This window comes from Centroberyx gerrardi, chromosome 8 (assembly GCF_048128805.1).
Source record: "Centroberyx gerrardi isolate f3 chromosome 8, fCenGer3.hap1.cur.20231027, whole genome shotgun sequence".
Taxonomy (NCBI): Eukaryota; Metazoa; Chordata; class Actinopteri; order Beryciformes; family Berycidae; genus Centroberyx; species Centroberyx gerrardi.
Window position 1 is genome coordinate 3933514 of NC_136004.1, and position 16292 is coordinate 3949805.

General features: G+C 42.8%; 1 protein-coding gene across 1 annotated transcript in view; it reads left to right on the top strand.

Annotated features, from left to right (window-relative positions):
- Positions 1-10649, top strand: part of nr6a1a (nuclear receptor subfamily 6, group A, member 1a) — a 79908-nt gene extending 69259 nt beyond the window's left edge. The window contains exons 4-11 of the mRNA XM_071906743.1: positions 2752-2982; positions 3789-3844; positions 4799-4959; positions 5597-5827; positions 6718-6972; positions 8981-9102; positions 9200-9352; positions 10513-10649. Coding sequence (XP_071762844.1) covers positions 2752-2982; positions 3789-3844; positions 4799-4959; positions 5597-5827; positions 6718-6972; positions 8981-9102; positions 9200-9352; positions 10513-10649 — 1346 coding nt within the window. The remainder of the gene's footprint in view (positions 1-2751; positions 2983-3788; positions 3845-4798; positions 4960-5596; positions 5828-6717; positions 6973-8980; positions 9103-9199; positions 9353-10512) is intronic.
- Positions 10650-16292: the final 5643 nt, after the last annotated feature.

A 16292-nucleotide genomic window follows, 5' to 3' on the forward strand; every position in this document is an offset into this window, starting at 1 on the left:
AATCTCCAGGCTCAGCAGGCAGCATTAACCAACCTGCTGGACAGGAGCTTCAGGCCTGTTAACGGCTGGCTGGTGCTCTCTGTGCGGCTAGACGTCCACGTACCTTGGCGTTCGTGGTTAGTGGCGCTGTAGGGCAGTTCAGCTCTCCAACCCCTCCAACAAGAGAAAAACCTTACTGGAATCGGCCAGTGGTCAGATATGATGCTTTTTTCTGCTGCTCAAAGACAAAGCTCAGCTGTGAGTGTCGCTAGTAACAGAGAGAGCCAGAGGTCACAAAGACAACAACTTTAGCTAGCTAGTTAGCGCTAGCTAGCTAAAATGGACAAGAGAAAGTTAGCAATGGTTCCGTTTACTCTTGAGGAGGTCCATTCTGAAACGGAGTCATTGTGGCAACAATTTTGACCAGATGCACTCTGCGGTGTCTGTTTCATGTTTAGCATGAACCAGGCGTTAGAGTCCAAACACACCCTGTTTCTGGCCAAGGCTTTACTGTCAGACCAACAGTGATTTTAGAGAAGAGTGTGAGGTCATAGATTGTTTCTGAAGTCTTATAATCACCTCAAATATCTTCACATGATTGGCAGTGTATTGATTACTTTTGAGGGCGCATCAATTCATGTTCCATTATTTTGATTGCTCTTTCAAAGCAACCGCCCCCCCTCCCTTTGCAGCAGATGTGGTGCAGTTGTGGTGGGGGGCACAAAATCCAGATGGCATTCCTCACCAACTGACAGGAATAGATAAGTGATCTTGTTCCGATATCATAGTTAGGAAAACAAGTCTCAGGCTGTTATTTTGTCTAGGGTTTGCATACCAAAACTGCTGTTTGGTGGTATTTTGAGCCAATATTTGATATCTTCAAATTTGACCATTTTCATGTGATAAATTACAAATATTCAGTGTTTCCCCCAGAACGGTATTCTTGTCAGAGTGGAAAAGCCTCTAAAACAATATTTTGCATTATGGGACACTAAAACTCTCCACTGAAACCCAGACTAATGTAATTCTTTTAGGGTTAGCTGTTTCACGTGACACCTAGACAACGGTAGGGAAACTCCAAGATACATTATTGCCTTTACATGAAGACGTCATTTAACAAAAACCATTACTGAACAATGAAATGAATAAACAAAATGTCTTGTCAGGTTTTCCAGATTTTTCTGTAGCTGTGGTCAGGGAGGAACCTCTATGACATCAGAGGTGGACGGTGTGACTGGCTGATATCTGATTGGTCTAACCCTAATTTGGTCCTTTTAATGTCGAGCCCTGATCAGCAGCCGGCCACATTCCTACTGCAGCCTGGCTTTGCAAAGCGAGGCTATTCTCTGTAACCATGGAGTCCAACCCATCTGCTCTCTGTGGCTGTTAGGAGGGGGGATGGTGCGGAGGGCTGATGGGTGTGTGTGTGTGTATGTGTGAGTGTTTGTGTGTGTGTGTGATAGCACTTAATACCGTGGGCAGCAGAGAATATGCTCTCCGACTTAATTCTCGGCTTCCTCAATGAGTTTTATTATGTGTATTATGTGGCCTGGAGGTAGATGGGGGATTAAGAGAAGATTTTCAACAGCTTTCTCAGATTGCTGTCTTAACAGTTTGCTGCCGCGCAAGACTTTGAGGTTCACCTTCATGATTAGCAAAGTAGCTGAGAATATGAGAAGTTCACAGGGAAAGTCCTCAATAGGATATGTCGCTCTTTGATCCTCCCTCAACCCTCTCTCTCTCTCTCTGTCTCTCTCTCTCTCTCGTGTTCTCAGATACGTACACATCTTTTTGGAGTCAGTTTGTAGTGCCGTTTTTTCTGTAGGTACCTTCGCTGTCTTTTTGTTTCATTCTCTCACGGTCAGCACATGCCGTTAAGCCGCCAGCCAGCCTTAAACCAGCAGCACTATGTAATTTAACCTACTATTTTTGACGTGCTTTGTTCAGGACATCCTGTTCCGCGCTACTTCCTCGCTGCGAGCCCCTCCTCTCACCCGAGCCCCCCAAATATCCCCGCACATGTGTTCCAAATTACCACCCCCACTTATTCCAGTCCTAACAGCTTTTCACATTTTGGAATGACCAGCAAAGAGTGTGCACCCTTGTAGGAAACAAGGTTAAGGTTAATGATTGAGAGAGCGCCTGTGTGTGACATCCAAGAATGGCCTAGAATGAGTCTTGCTGGTTTGAAGAGTTTCCTTCCAAAATGATATAGCCACCATTTGTAAAAATAGCGCAAAATCTGACAAATGATGATACTTTTGAAAGGATACAAGGTAATTTAAGTTCTGGGTGTACCAAATGCTAACACTTCCACAGATTGGATCCTCTGTATCTTAGAGATATTGAACCATCAACTCCGTGTAATGACTTCTTCTCAAAAATGTACATAATTTGTCGTGGAAAGAGACCGCTTCATGTGATACGGCCATGGTTCAGAGGAGAGAAAGGGGAGACGGTAAACAAATCACTTGTGTCATTTTAGCTTGCTGCTTTCTCCCGTCAGAGCCGCTGAATAAATCATACAAGACGTCTGCGCTCTCCGTCCCGCTGCCGGTTCCACCTACACCTTTGCAAAATGAGAGTTAGAGCTTAAGAATTCTCTGGATTAGCCGACGCCTGGTTAGCGCTTAAGCCCCAACCACCCCCATGATCTCAATTAATAACTTGTGCCTTCAGCAAGGTTTTTTGCACACGCTTTAGATTAATTTGCGGAGTGGAAAAGTGGGCGTGAAATGGTCCTAAATGCTTTTTTTCTCTTCCTCTTCTCAGATGATCCAGCTGACCAGCGTACTTGCCTTATCTGTGGAGATCGCGCCACAGGCCTGCACTATGGCATCATCTCCTGCGAGGGCTGCAAGGGCTTCTTCAAGCGCAGCATCTGCAACAAGCGCGTGTACCGCTGCAGCCGCGACAAGAACTGCGAGATGTCGCGCAAGCAGCGCAACCGCTGCCAGTACTGCCGCCTGCTCAAGTGTCTGCAAATGGGGATGAACCGCAAAGGTGAGATGAACACACAGGGACATCAGTTCATGTGTTTCAGTTTTACTGCGTTCTCAGCACTGGAACTGTTGCTGGAAATGATTCCTTCCCTAGTACAACCTGCTCTCAGACAGGTTTGATGCGTGGCCTGATGTGGAACACACTTTAGAGCACACATGCAGGCCTATTGAAACTGCAGTAGGTACTCTGCATCAAAGGGGTTGCACGTGGTTGGACTTCTTAGGTTGTCTAGGTATATAGTGCCCCCTAGTGGATGGATAATGTAAGTGCGCCTCCTGTCCTTCTCCAGGTTGATGGCTTCATTTTGTATGATTTTTTTTTTTCAGGCATTTTTATTGAGCCCAGCTTGCTTTGACAGGTGAAATGGGTTGACTTGACTCCTGCTTTGGAATGAACAAATCCTCAACAACCCCTCACATCTATCCCCTTAAAGCAAAACACGGTTGACTATGCCTGCCTGCCAGAAAAAGCAGGAAAACTGAAAATGTATCACCTGATTTAAGTAAATTGTGTCATCAGTATCATCCCTTTAATCCCATAGATGTTATCATTTTCAATCCTACAGACATTTTAAATCATAACTTTACAAGATGAACAACATCCTCTACCTCTCTGAGCCATATCTGAAATGAAGGAACTTTTCTGCCACTAGGTTGAGCTATGATACTAATATACAACCATCACCTCACATGGATCATGTTTTCATCCAAGAAATAGATGGAAAGCTGAACCAAAGAGCACAGCAACCTGTAAATAACGATTTCAAATTTCCTTTGTATTTACTGAATGGAAATTTTTTTTTTCAGCAATCAGGGAAGATGGCATGCCAGGAGGGAGGAACAAAAGCATCGGGCCTGTTCAGGTAAATTACCGACTGTATTCAATAAGCATCCGAAACATCCTGTATGTGACATTCGCCGGCCCTTTCCCAACCCCGGCGCGATGTTGTGCATATTGCTCTGATGTGTGTCAAGCCCACTCGGTTTTCAGGAATACACAAGAAGCATGTAATGAGGCTGACCCCTGATCTTGCAATTTGCTTGGAGCGTAGCATCAGTGCTCCAAGCCTAATGGAGTTTACACCAACTGACATTTCTCAGTATAATCATCCAGTCGCTGATAATTTCCCTTTCAGTCGGTGCTTCATTATGAATACCGACTATGCAGAGAACGAATGGTCAGGAAAAATGCCTGACCCGAGGCTAATTACCACTGAGACACCTCAGCTAAGAGTATTCAGGACAGAGATGTGGCCAATTCATTTCAATTCAGTTCAGCAAGTCAAAAAGTAAAACAGGTTTCCATTAGAAGACGGCTTTACTGCGGAACCCTAATGAATGAAGGACCTCTCTGTCATCGATATTGAATGAATTGCTGTTTCAATTTGCATGCTGAAATGAAGGGACTGAAAGTGAATTGACCCTAGCCCCTGTTTCAGAGCGCCGCACATACAAGAAGCTACATTTTCTGCCATGCTATGCCTTTCAAATGGTTTTTGTCTGTGTTTTCTCTCTGCATGGATTGGCAAGGATTCTATTATTTTAGCTGTATGGTGCATCACCCATACAGACACACACACACTCACACACACATCATGCCTCCTTTCTTTCTCTTCCCTCGCTGACTCTATTTGTTTGTGTGTATGTGTCCTTGCTCCGCCGCATTCACTGAATAACAGTGCAGCGCTAGTCAACACGAATCAATTGAACCGAGACACGCGGCACTTTTGGTCACATGAGGACATAAACTCGTGACTGAAGCACGCTGGAGAACGACCAATGATCTCTGTTTGTGTGTGTCGCTCTCTCTCTCTTAGATCACAGAGGAGGAGATTGAGCGAATCATGTCGGGGCAGGAGTTCAAGGAGGACGCCCCGGAGCACACCTGGGGCAACAACGGGGACAGTGACCACAGCTCGCCCAGCAACGGAGCCTCGGAGGGCAACCAGCCGTCGCCCGCCTCCACTCTCTCATCCAAGTGAGTTGTTCACCTCATCCGCTCAGCCAAGCAGCGCCGGCATTCGCTCCATCACTGAGATAATGAGCCGGCCCTGACAGCCTAACACCTTGTTCCCATCTCACCCAGACTTAGTTAAGGTATTCATCAGTGAAAGAATGCCTGAATATGCGGCGCTTCTTAGGCTCGGCGATAGCAAAGCACAAAAGAACTCACCGCGCTATCTGCTTTTTCTTGCTACGGAGATGAGTGCATTGTGTATCAGCACTCATCAAGGCCAAATATTGTCTAGGTACTAGCACCACGGTATGTATTTTAGTCTCATTTTCTATAAACATTAGGCTTTATCTCCAAAGCCATGCAAGCTGATTATGATAGCTATTCAGACGGATCGTTATTTTATCAAATTAAATCTCAGCAGAAATGAGCAAGAATAATACAATGCCTGTGCAGCAAACTCTTTGGTATGCAGTGTCATGCACAAAACGACACACTCTGAATGCGTTGGGTCGAAAAGTATTTTTTTTTACAAAGATAACTTTTTTTTTTGCAAATGTCTACATAATGATGCCAGTTCACTCGACTTTTGCTGGAGAAATAAAGGTTCAAATCATTGTGCCCACTGCATCACTGACTGTATGTAACTTTTGACCTGCAGTCGCTCTGTGGAGATGAACGGCTACACGGCGGCCCTCAGGGACCAGTACATCAACACCTCCATGTCCACACACTACCAGCTGCTGCCTCACCTGTTCAGCTACGCCGCCCAGTCCGGCCTGCTGGCCCCCCAGCCCCGCAGCCTCTACCCCCAGTCCCACCCGCTGGTGCTGCAGCTGGTGGCCGCCGAGGATCTGGCGCCACTGGCCACCCCCATGCTCATAGAAGACGGGTGAGTCTACAGTCAAAGTCTAGCTTGATGACACTAAAACTCTCCATTGAAACCCAGGATACTACTACTACTGCTACTACTTTAGCAATAATAAAGCATGTGGAAAGTTCTGTGAGATTTTAACCCAGGTACTACTACCCAGCTGTAGTAGTAGTAGTAGTACCTAGGTTCAAATCTCACAGAACTTTCCACATGCTTTATTATTCTCTGAATAAATTCTGCTAAATTATATGATGAATGGTGATCAAAAGGCATTGGAATTCAGACTGTCACCTGGTACATAACCAAAGAAAGTTTGCTTGCATGCAAATGTATACAAAGGTGTGGCATGACAAGACAGTAGCTATTAGGTGGTACAGGACACACATTACATAGGACAAGACACAGGACAGGACAGGATAAGGTAGCCACCTAGTGGCACAAGACCCTCATTACACAGAACAAGACACTAAATTATCTAATAATTCCTCCATCATATTGGAGGACACTGACTGGCCAATATCTGAAATTTTGATTTAGGATAGATTTAGATTAGATTAGAGTTACTACTCCTACTACTACTGCTACTGCTACCACTACAGCAACTAGTACTATGACTACTACTACTGTTACTACTACTACTGCTATTAATGCTACTATTACTACTACTACTACTTCTACTAATAATAATAATGATAATAACAATAATAATAATCATTTATGCAATTTGTGTAGAATCTGATCAAAATGTCTCATTAGAATCAACTCAGGTTAAGGTCTTCTCATAGACAACCAGTGTAGTATTGATCAAGTCTACAATAAATATGTAATCAATCAAACTGTAATGAATCATATCCATCCTATTCAGAGGTGAACCACACTGACTGAGCAACATCTGATCTGTGTCTCAGGTACAAAGTGACCCAGGTGGAGCTGTTTGCCCTGCTGTGTCGCCTGGCAGATGAGCTGCTCTTCCGCCAGATCTCCTGGATCAAGAAGCTGCCGTTCTTCTGCGAGCTCTCCATAGAGGACTACACCTGCCTGCTCAGCTCCACCTGGCAGGAGCTCATCCTGCTCTCCTGCCTCACCATCTACAGCGCGCAGATCTTCGGAGACCTGGCCGACGTCACCGCCAAGTACACGCCGTCCGACGACGAGCTGCAAGGGTGAGTGGAAACAAAGGGAGGTCAGAAGCTTCGGTTGGGCTTGCAGTCCAACCGTCGTAGCATGGGTTCACCAGGGTTTGACCGAGGGCTAAGGGTTTCCCATAGACCAGTAGATTTCAGTCTGTTTGGGGCTGAGGCACACCACAGGTCAAACCACAGGTCAAACCAAAACAAGTACAAATACTACTATTATGTGCAACTAAAAAAAGCCATCTTTTTAAGAAAGAAATGCAAAATCATTAACAGAAACTGTGGCATTTTATGTGCAACTAAAAGAAGCACAAAACCTCAGTACAAATTTTGTTATCCTGAAGTCGTTTTACAAGTGAAAAAGTACTAGCTAGTCAAAACAGACAGGCCACTAACCTGAAAACAAACCCAGCAACAATGAATGGAGAGCTCATATAATATCAGCTCTACACATGCAGAGAGAGAGAGAGAGAGAGAGAGAGAGAGAGAGAGAGAGAAAGACGCATGAGAACTATTGTTAATTCATTATTGTTAATTAAATAACTATTACTATTATTATAACTATTATATTCTAATTGTTTCTTTTAATTTTATTGGACTTTTTCTTATCATCATTATTAATGTTATCATTATTAATTTCTACCAAAGCTTTGGCAACATATACTGAATTGTACTTCATGGCAATAAAGCTCATTGAATTAAATTGAGATTGAGAGAGAGAGAGAGAGAGAGAGAGAGAGAGAGAGAGAGAGAGAGAGAGAGAGAGAGGAGACAAGAGACGAGAAAGTGATCCATATACATGCACAAGCTCTACTAATCACTGATGAAGAGCAACTACAGATTATAGAAAACACACACACACACATTAGGGTTCCACTGATATGGGTTTTTGAAGGCCAATATTGATATTTTTGGATTGAAGCCACCGATAGCCAGCTGCTTGATAGCTGATATTTTGAGCTGCTTCACTATCTTCAAATTTGACTGTTTTTAGGCCAAAAAAAGACAAAAAAATGTAAATAATCAGTGTTTTGGCCAAATATGTATTAATTCACTACAACCATGTGTTTGTCCCCTGAAGCTGACCATGGTCACCTTGTTTCCTGGGAGATATTTCCCAGCAGCAGCCAGTCATGCGGTAGTGCTGCTATATGTCATATGCGATGAGGTAGCTAGCGGTGCTATTTATTTACAGTGCTGTTTTTTTTATTGAGTTATCAAAAGAAAGCGATGAGGAAATTACCCTCATTCATAAGCGTTGGTGATAGCTCACCCGGAGTGACTCATATTGCCTAACCCTCCCTCTTGTCGAGTATCGCGAGTCATTAACGTACACGAGTTATAAAACACCGGGGCCTCGCCAACTCAATATTTCACTCAAGAGAGCGCTTGATAACAGGAGTTTAGTGCTCTCCCATAAAGGCCAGATGTTCCACTCTGCGAGTTCAATATCTCCAAAGGGTTTGATATTTTTCCCCATCGCAGCGGCCCGGTATTGTTGTTGGATGGGGTCCAGTGAACCGGTCCGTGACTGGGAGGACTCCTCAGGACAGAGCTGTGGCTAGCACCGTCTGGCATATGAAATACACGTCTGTCCCACGCTAGGTAGAACGGGACGTGTGGGGGTTTGTTTTTCTGTAAATCAGACCTGAATTATCTGACCTCATGACACACATTCTCCTAGTTTTCCTCCCCTTCTTTTCTTTGCTTCGGTCAATTTCCCTGCAGTTTAGGCATTTTAGGAGTAAGTATCTGATTTACAGTGGTAGTGCGCACTTTTGTGAGGCTCCACCATGAAAGAGATTTGAATTCTGAGAGCCAGGAAGACGGGGAACTGAAGGTTGATGAGTGGAGTTAATCCCTCTTGGTTCTGTCTAAGTACCTGCGTTGAACAGCGACAGTAATGGTTTGGTCAGCAAAATGTGCCTTAATCACTTTCAGTGGATCCCTGACAAATCCCCTTCTTCTGTTTCTCCTTGTTTCATAACCAAGTTTTAGTTTTACCCTAGGTGATAAGTCTGCATCTCCTTTCCCTCAGGTTCAGCGAGGACGGGATGGAGGTGATGGAGAGGTTGATATATCTGTTTCGCAAGTTCCACCAGTTGAAGGTCAGCAACGAGGAGTACGCCTGTATGAAAACCATCAACTTCCTCAACCAAGGTAACGCCGCTTTGTACGCTATTATTTCATCCCGAACCTTCTGCCGGCGTTGCTGCGTTCCCGCCTGACGTCCCCCTTATCCTCCGTCCCTCCGCAGATATCCGAGGACTGACCAACGTTTCCCAGCTCGAACAGCTGAACAAGCGCTACTGGTACGTGTGTCAGGACTACACGGAGTACAAGTACCCGCACCAGCCCAAACGCTTCCCTGAGATCATGATGTGTCTGCCAGAGATCCGCTGCATTGCAGGTAAGGGACAGGCGTCGTATGCATGTTGGATGAAAGCACAAATGAAAGGGATGTAGTAGTAGGTAAACTCATTTTACACCCCCTTTTATTAGCACATTTTTAGGCTGATATATATCTTTATGACATCAATTCAGACTATAGGTTATATTAGGTAGTATCAAACTGATGTAAAATATATGAGGATATAGGGTATTTTAAGGAAAATATCACTGACTAGAGGTGATAGTTTACCCTCCTTTTTTTATTTACCTAACATACTTATTACTGTACTTAACCCCTACCTGCTCACTCATTGTAAGTTGCTATGGGTAAAAGCATCAGCTCAAACACCTAAATTGTAATGCCTATTTGCGTTGGCAAGGGTTTTGTAAATTCCACCAACCTACTGCAAGGTAGGGTTGAAATACAGTATATGCTGTATTCATGTTTTTGGGGTTGGTAAACATGAGTGTGCTGTGTGCAGTTTTCTGATGTCATCTCACATGGTGTCTGGGTATTGAAGTACTCAAAATTCGAGAAACATTTCTCAGAGGCAGAGCTGCTCTGGAGGCAGGTAAACTGGCAGGTTAACTGGTTGAGTTAAACCTCAATGGGTGTAGCCAAAGAACCACAAGTTAGCTAATGTGAATGGCAAAGATGGAACTCTGGAACTATAAACAAGAAAAATTTAATGGAAATGAACCTTTTTTAAATCATTCATGATGTTGGAAGGCCAGCAGCTAGCTAACTATCTTACCTAGACAGCTATAGGCTAGTAAGGCTAGTTGGAACCTGGAAGGTCAGCTAGGCTAACTAGCTAAACTAGACTAGAACTTAGCATGGTTAGATAGCATCAGTTAGCAGAGCGCTAGGCTTCATAATATTAGCTATCTGCTCTCTTACCTCAGTCTAACGTTACTTAGCCAGAAAAACTGAGGTTCTTTGGCTCCGCCCATTGAGGTATTTCTCAACCAATGAGATTATTTCTGCCTCCAGAGCAGCTCTGCCTCCTAGAAATGTTTGTACAAACTTAAACTACAATCTTCAGAATTCAAACACCGACCTTTCACTGCAATTTTGGGCCGCCAACATGTGGTGTTTATCATTTGTATGTATGTGCACATGAAATAAACTAAACTAAGCCTAAACTAAAGTTTGCTGTGGGATGTGTGTGTTTCCAGGGAAGCTGGTAAATGTCCCTCTGGAGCAGCTCCCCCTCTTGTTCAAAGCAGTCTTGCACTCCTGCAAATCCAGCCTGACCAGCTACAGGATCGGCCCATCACCCTGTGTGACCACAGGACCCTCCGCTGGAAACTAGGCCCTCGCCCCCCCACCCCCGAGCACCAGGGCCGCCCGGCCGGGGGGTCGAGGGACTGGTCTCCCCCTCCTGTGAATGTGACAAGCAGCTAGTTTTTTGTAACTTTTTTTCTTTATATATTTATTACACGACAGAGCTGAATGTATGCTGATTTACACTGTGCACATGCTTCTGTACAAAACAAATGCACATAGATGCATTGGTCTTTGGAGTTTACAAGTGTGTATCCAAGTTGCTCAATGTGTCGGTGTTGCCATTGTTAGAGCCAGACTTTAAAAGATTTTATTTTATTCAGACGGGGACGGATAGACACATGTTAATGAGTGTTTTGAGACTACCTCAGGAAGATATGTTGTTGCTATTTTCAGGTACCTTTTCTTGCTGTTTGAAATGAAGAGTTGCCCAGTCTAAAACCAAATCCCTGTGGATGCTTCGGCGCCTCAATCAGAGACTGAATGTTCAAAGGAGCTGCATAAATCAAAGAGTCAAAAGCAGCGTTTCATAACGCTGAAATGGCAAAATGAATGAGCAAAATGTTGCTGCTTTATCCGCATGGAATCTCAGACATTCTGCTGATAGGAGGTGGTCTTGCCAATTTAACATTCCACGAGTATGGTGACAGTTGTTGGATTTGTGGGATCTTCATCGAAAAAAGGAGCATACGGGTATTTTTTACAATCATAGACTGGGGATGTAAGGCTTTATTGCAGGGGAAGGGGAGGATAGGTAGGTTTGCTGTTAGTTTTATTGTTTTGTCTTGACCAAAGTGTTATGCAAAGCTTTTTTTTTCAAACGCCCATTGATGGGTAAGAGAGCTGATAGCTCGACAAAATGATTTCTTATCAATGAAGGATCAGGATAAGAAATGAATCAATCTGTGTCAGAGGGGAGAACCCTCTGCTGGACAGACAAGTATGTTGCCGGATCTCATTCTAAATGCTACGCCCGAGACACACACACATGCACAGAGCAGATAGCAACACTGTAGCCTGTTCTTACACTCTCACCTGAATTTAGGGTCCACAATACTGACCTGTGGCTCTGTCTGGTTAAAGTAGTAATCCGCGTAGTAATCCTGTTCATCGCTGTGGTGTTTCTGCACTGCACTTCCCAGAGACCACCTGTCAATCAAAGAGTGTGGGCGGAGCTTGGATGTTCTGTTGATGAAGTTTGAGTTTCTTTGTCTGTTCGGCCATGGTGGTTATCACTGCTCATGCTAACTACCCAGTTCTTCTTCTATTTATTCCTAACAAACTGGAAACATAAAACGCATCACTTGCTGGCTATAGGCTGAATCACTATTGTGTTATATAACAATAGAGAGAAGCAAAATGTACATTTATTTATATGACAAATGTCGCGGATTACTACTTTAACCTACAGCTACATTGGATAGGGATAGCTTTAGTGTGATCCATTGGGGCCGTGTCTCAGTCAGTTGGGGCTTGGTTAAGAGGATTTAGGTGACCTCCGGCTCGCATACCATCTGTGACAGATATGCACATTGTTTAAAAAGCCATAGAAAATGGTCTTTATTTTTTGAAGTATGAGATGATCATTTCAAACCGCTTGAAGTGTCTTTTCCGATTCCTCAAGTTTCCATACGCGACGTGAACATTCAAAAAACGCAGGCGAAATGCAGTCCTCGCAACGACTCTCTTTTTTGCACACGACGGTGAGGCTCGGAGACCTTGACCCTTGACCTCGGCCACTGCCCACCCCAGTGTGTTCCTCTCTCTCAGGTCCCCCGCCGACCTGGATCTAAACAGGGTAAAGTGAGTGTTATGTATTGCATTCAGGAGTTACTCAGTGATCACGCTGATGTACTTGTAGTATTAGTAGACGTAGGTTTCAGGACATCGTAGGTCCTTTGTAGAAAGTGTTTTCTTTTCCACTTTATTTTCCCTCAAGGCCCCCCCCCCCCCGACCCCCCCCCCCCCCCTCCATTCAGTGAAAGTGGATGTGGTTTATTTTGAAGGTGAGACACGCAGGGTGGACTTCTCTCGATGGCATTCGAAGACGGATCGGGCCGAAAAGCGAGTGGCATCTTCAGAATGTGCGGTCACAACACAATGGTTGGGATTGTATTGATGCTGCCGCTTCTCCTGTTTCCGTCTGCCTCTCTGTATGCAGCCTTAACAGCACCACCAGTCCGACGCAGTCTTCTTCTTTCAAACGCTTCAGTTAGCCTCCTTTTCACGTTTTTGATTTTTATACGTTTTCATGTACCTCGTAGTTATCGTGAATGTTTTTGTTTTTTCGTTGTTTTTCATGTATTCATAGTTTTTTGGAGTGAAGACAACCCCCTATCATTTGCTTTACTTTGAATTCTTTCTTTTTTTTTTTTTTTTTGTTGGACATGACTTTAATAACTCATTCCCTTGTCCAAGCTGTTCCTTGAAAGTGTTTAACTTTTCATTTATGAAAAACGTGTTACTGAGGCAATGTCTGCTGCAGTTTATATGGACAATGCAGAAAACTTGGAGGCCTTATATGGCCTTTTTTATACCCCCAAATATCATCTGACGTCTGATTTAAATTGTTTATTTTGTGTTTGGAGCTATTTTCTGTTCCAAACCTGGGTGAAATTACACTCTTGCAGCCTATTCATTATCTGACACTAGGATTCTCAGAGCAGCTGAGAAGAATATTGGAGAATATTACCTCTCTCCATTTCTGTTTTTCATCATGTGTACGTCATTCATCATCACACGGGTTTCAGCCTACTGAGGAACAGCCTCAGGACTGGGTTTAAACAACACTAAACTTAATCTCAGGGATCGGTACTTTTTAGGGGACAAATTTGAGAGCACAGCCTGCCTCAAAGTGTGAAAGTCTGAGTGATGTCATGCATCACGTGAAAGGAAAAATCCCCCCTAAAACACTTTAACACTGTTAAACAGCTATCGGTGATATACGTTGCATTTCTGGGTCCATTTTGTTGTTTAGTGGTGTAGAAAAAATGTCAGCAATCTAAAACATCAATGTCAGGTTTTGGTGTCAGTCCCTCAGAATCAAAGAGTGAGGGCTTCTTTCTAGAGCCGCCATTTTGCACCAAGAGACGTTCAACAATCATACAGGGAGAAATCCATCGTAGAAGAAGCAGAGATGCTAGTTTCTCCAACAACAGGAGCCTCAATAGACCAGAATGCAATGCAGCTACAATATATGTTGGATTTTGAGTAAGAGGCTCGGCCACAATCATAGACACATCCCAATGTTCACAAACTAGTTGGCTAGCTAGCTATATCCGTATGCTAACACGCTAATAGCTAATGAAAGCAACAAGTAGGAAATAATTAACTGAAGTAGATGTAGTTGAGGCAGGTTGAGGGAAAGTAGGTACACCAAAAAACTTAACACTAAAATAACTCCTGGAATGCAGTGAACATCGCAGATTTATGATATTTAAAAGTGTAAGAGGATCCGCGGGGGGATTTTTCCTTTAATGCAGAGACCCTCAGCAGTAAATGATACCATTAAGGGTCTCTGTTACTGTTCAACCAAAAACAAATTCACCACCACTACCTTACTTCCACCACTCTGACTTCCTAACTGTACCACATTCATATTTTGATATAATGTGTCGAAGAAAAAAGTGTTCTTTTTATTTTCTAAATTGTATTTTTTACAGACTAGGGATATGTCATTTGCAATTTCTATACTGAAACTACCTCTTTTTGTCATCATGTTGCTTACTTTCAAATAGGTGATTTTTTTTAAATCTTATTTATTGGTTTCATTGCACCAATGTTCTGTTATTTTGTGTCTCTTATTTCACTCAGTGACCTCTCAGATTTATAACAAGCGCTGATTACTGCTTTTTTCTTTTCTTCTTTTTTTTTATGCATAAACTTGTTGCCTCATATTCCTTGCTACCTCAGGCTAGTCTTCTGTCAGCAGGTTTTACCTTCTCTGACCTCTAATTAAGTATGCTATGTACCATATGATATCATACTTTCTTGCTCTACCAAAGCCGATATCTCATTTCAACTATGAGATTGTTAATTTCAGGGACCCTCTTCCTCCTTTTTGCTTCTTTTCACGTTATTTAGCGTCATATTTGATTTCGCTCTGCCCTGTTATCATGAATTCAATACCAAAGATGAAAGAATGTCAACGACAATTTCAACATACTGATTAAGCATTTGCGTGATTCGTCCTTGCTACAGTTAACAGTGGTTTATTTTCCTGTGTTGACGTTTTTTATGAATACTTCTTGTTATCTTGTGAATCGGTATTTGTTGTGTACACTATATTCACCACATGATGATATGCCAGTTTTATTGTGCTACATGACTATTGTTCATTGGTAGACATTTCAAGGTAATGTGGAGTGTTAAGATGGGGCTAAAAGACCAGTATCATATTTGACTTTCGTCAATGCTGCTTGTGATAGATTAATTATTTGGAGAATGTAATTCTGATCAAACTGCCATCTCCTCATGTTTACATGCTTTTCCTCACTCATCTGAGCCTGATGCTGTGTCACTTGACCACCGACAAGTGTTGCAGTGTTACTACTAGGGTTCGACCGATATGAAAATTGTGATATTTTTGGATTCAGATGTCAATAGCTGATATTTTGTACTGATATTGAACATGTTTGAATTTGACCATTTTCATGCCAAACGATTCCAAAAAAATTCCAACTATTCAGGAGGTGGTGGACAACACTGACTATATCTGAAAAGGACAATATTGGCAAAGCGATATATCAGTCTAACCCTAGTTACTGCAGCTCTGTAATACTCTTAGAGCCTTGTTGTACAGGAGCACAAGATGAGAAGAGTCTGGGGGAAGTAAAAGTGCAGAAAAATCATCACATATCTCAGGGAAGAAATTGATTTGCATTGTCATGACCCGTGAAAAGACAATTGAAACGCCTTTTAGCCTACTATGTTTTTCTCTTCAAAAATCTCTTGTCTGCTCTTGTTACTTTAACTACCTGTGAAGAATGTGATCCATTACGTGTTAAAAGCATGTTTAGAATGTGTTAGGACTTGAAACCAAATAAATGTGAACGTTATACAACTGTACATCGGCCGTCCCCTTGTCCATTATTCAGGAGATTTATAGACCGGGTGATCATAGAAAGTGAAGATATTGTTCTATTCAGTCATTTTCTGGTGGTATTGAGCTTGTCGAGTGATAACTAGGCAGAGGGCATGGAGATGAATGCTGTGTGGAACTGCTCAGCAGACTTTGGATGTGTCAGATATGTTTGTCCCTGACCTGTCGCCCAGCACGCTCTTAATGTGTTTTTCAGAGTGAGAGGTCCTATCATTCAAACACACACAAAAACACAGTGTTCCTGCCTATTGGACAGTGATCTGTTTCTAAATAGTCTAAACCCTACGATTTAAGGCGAGGCACCATATTGTGAAAATAGTGGTTTTGTCTGGATTGGTCAATTTTGAGATAGACTATAATATTTTGATTCTATGACTAGTTTCATAAAATATACACAAACATCAAAAACAACCAAAAATAGTTTTTTTTTTTGTTTTTTTTTATACCAGCTGTGTCAATTAGCTAAAAGAAAATTAACAGCCATTTTCTTAAAATTATGTAGGCTACTCCCTGTATGCAAAGCCCTTTTTTTAAATAATGAAATAAATAAATGAATGAAAATCAGGAATG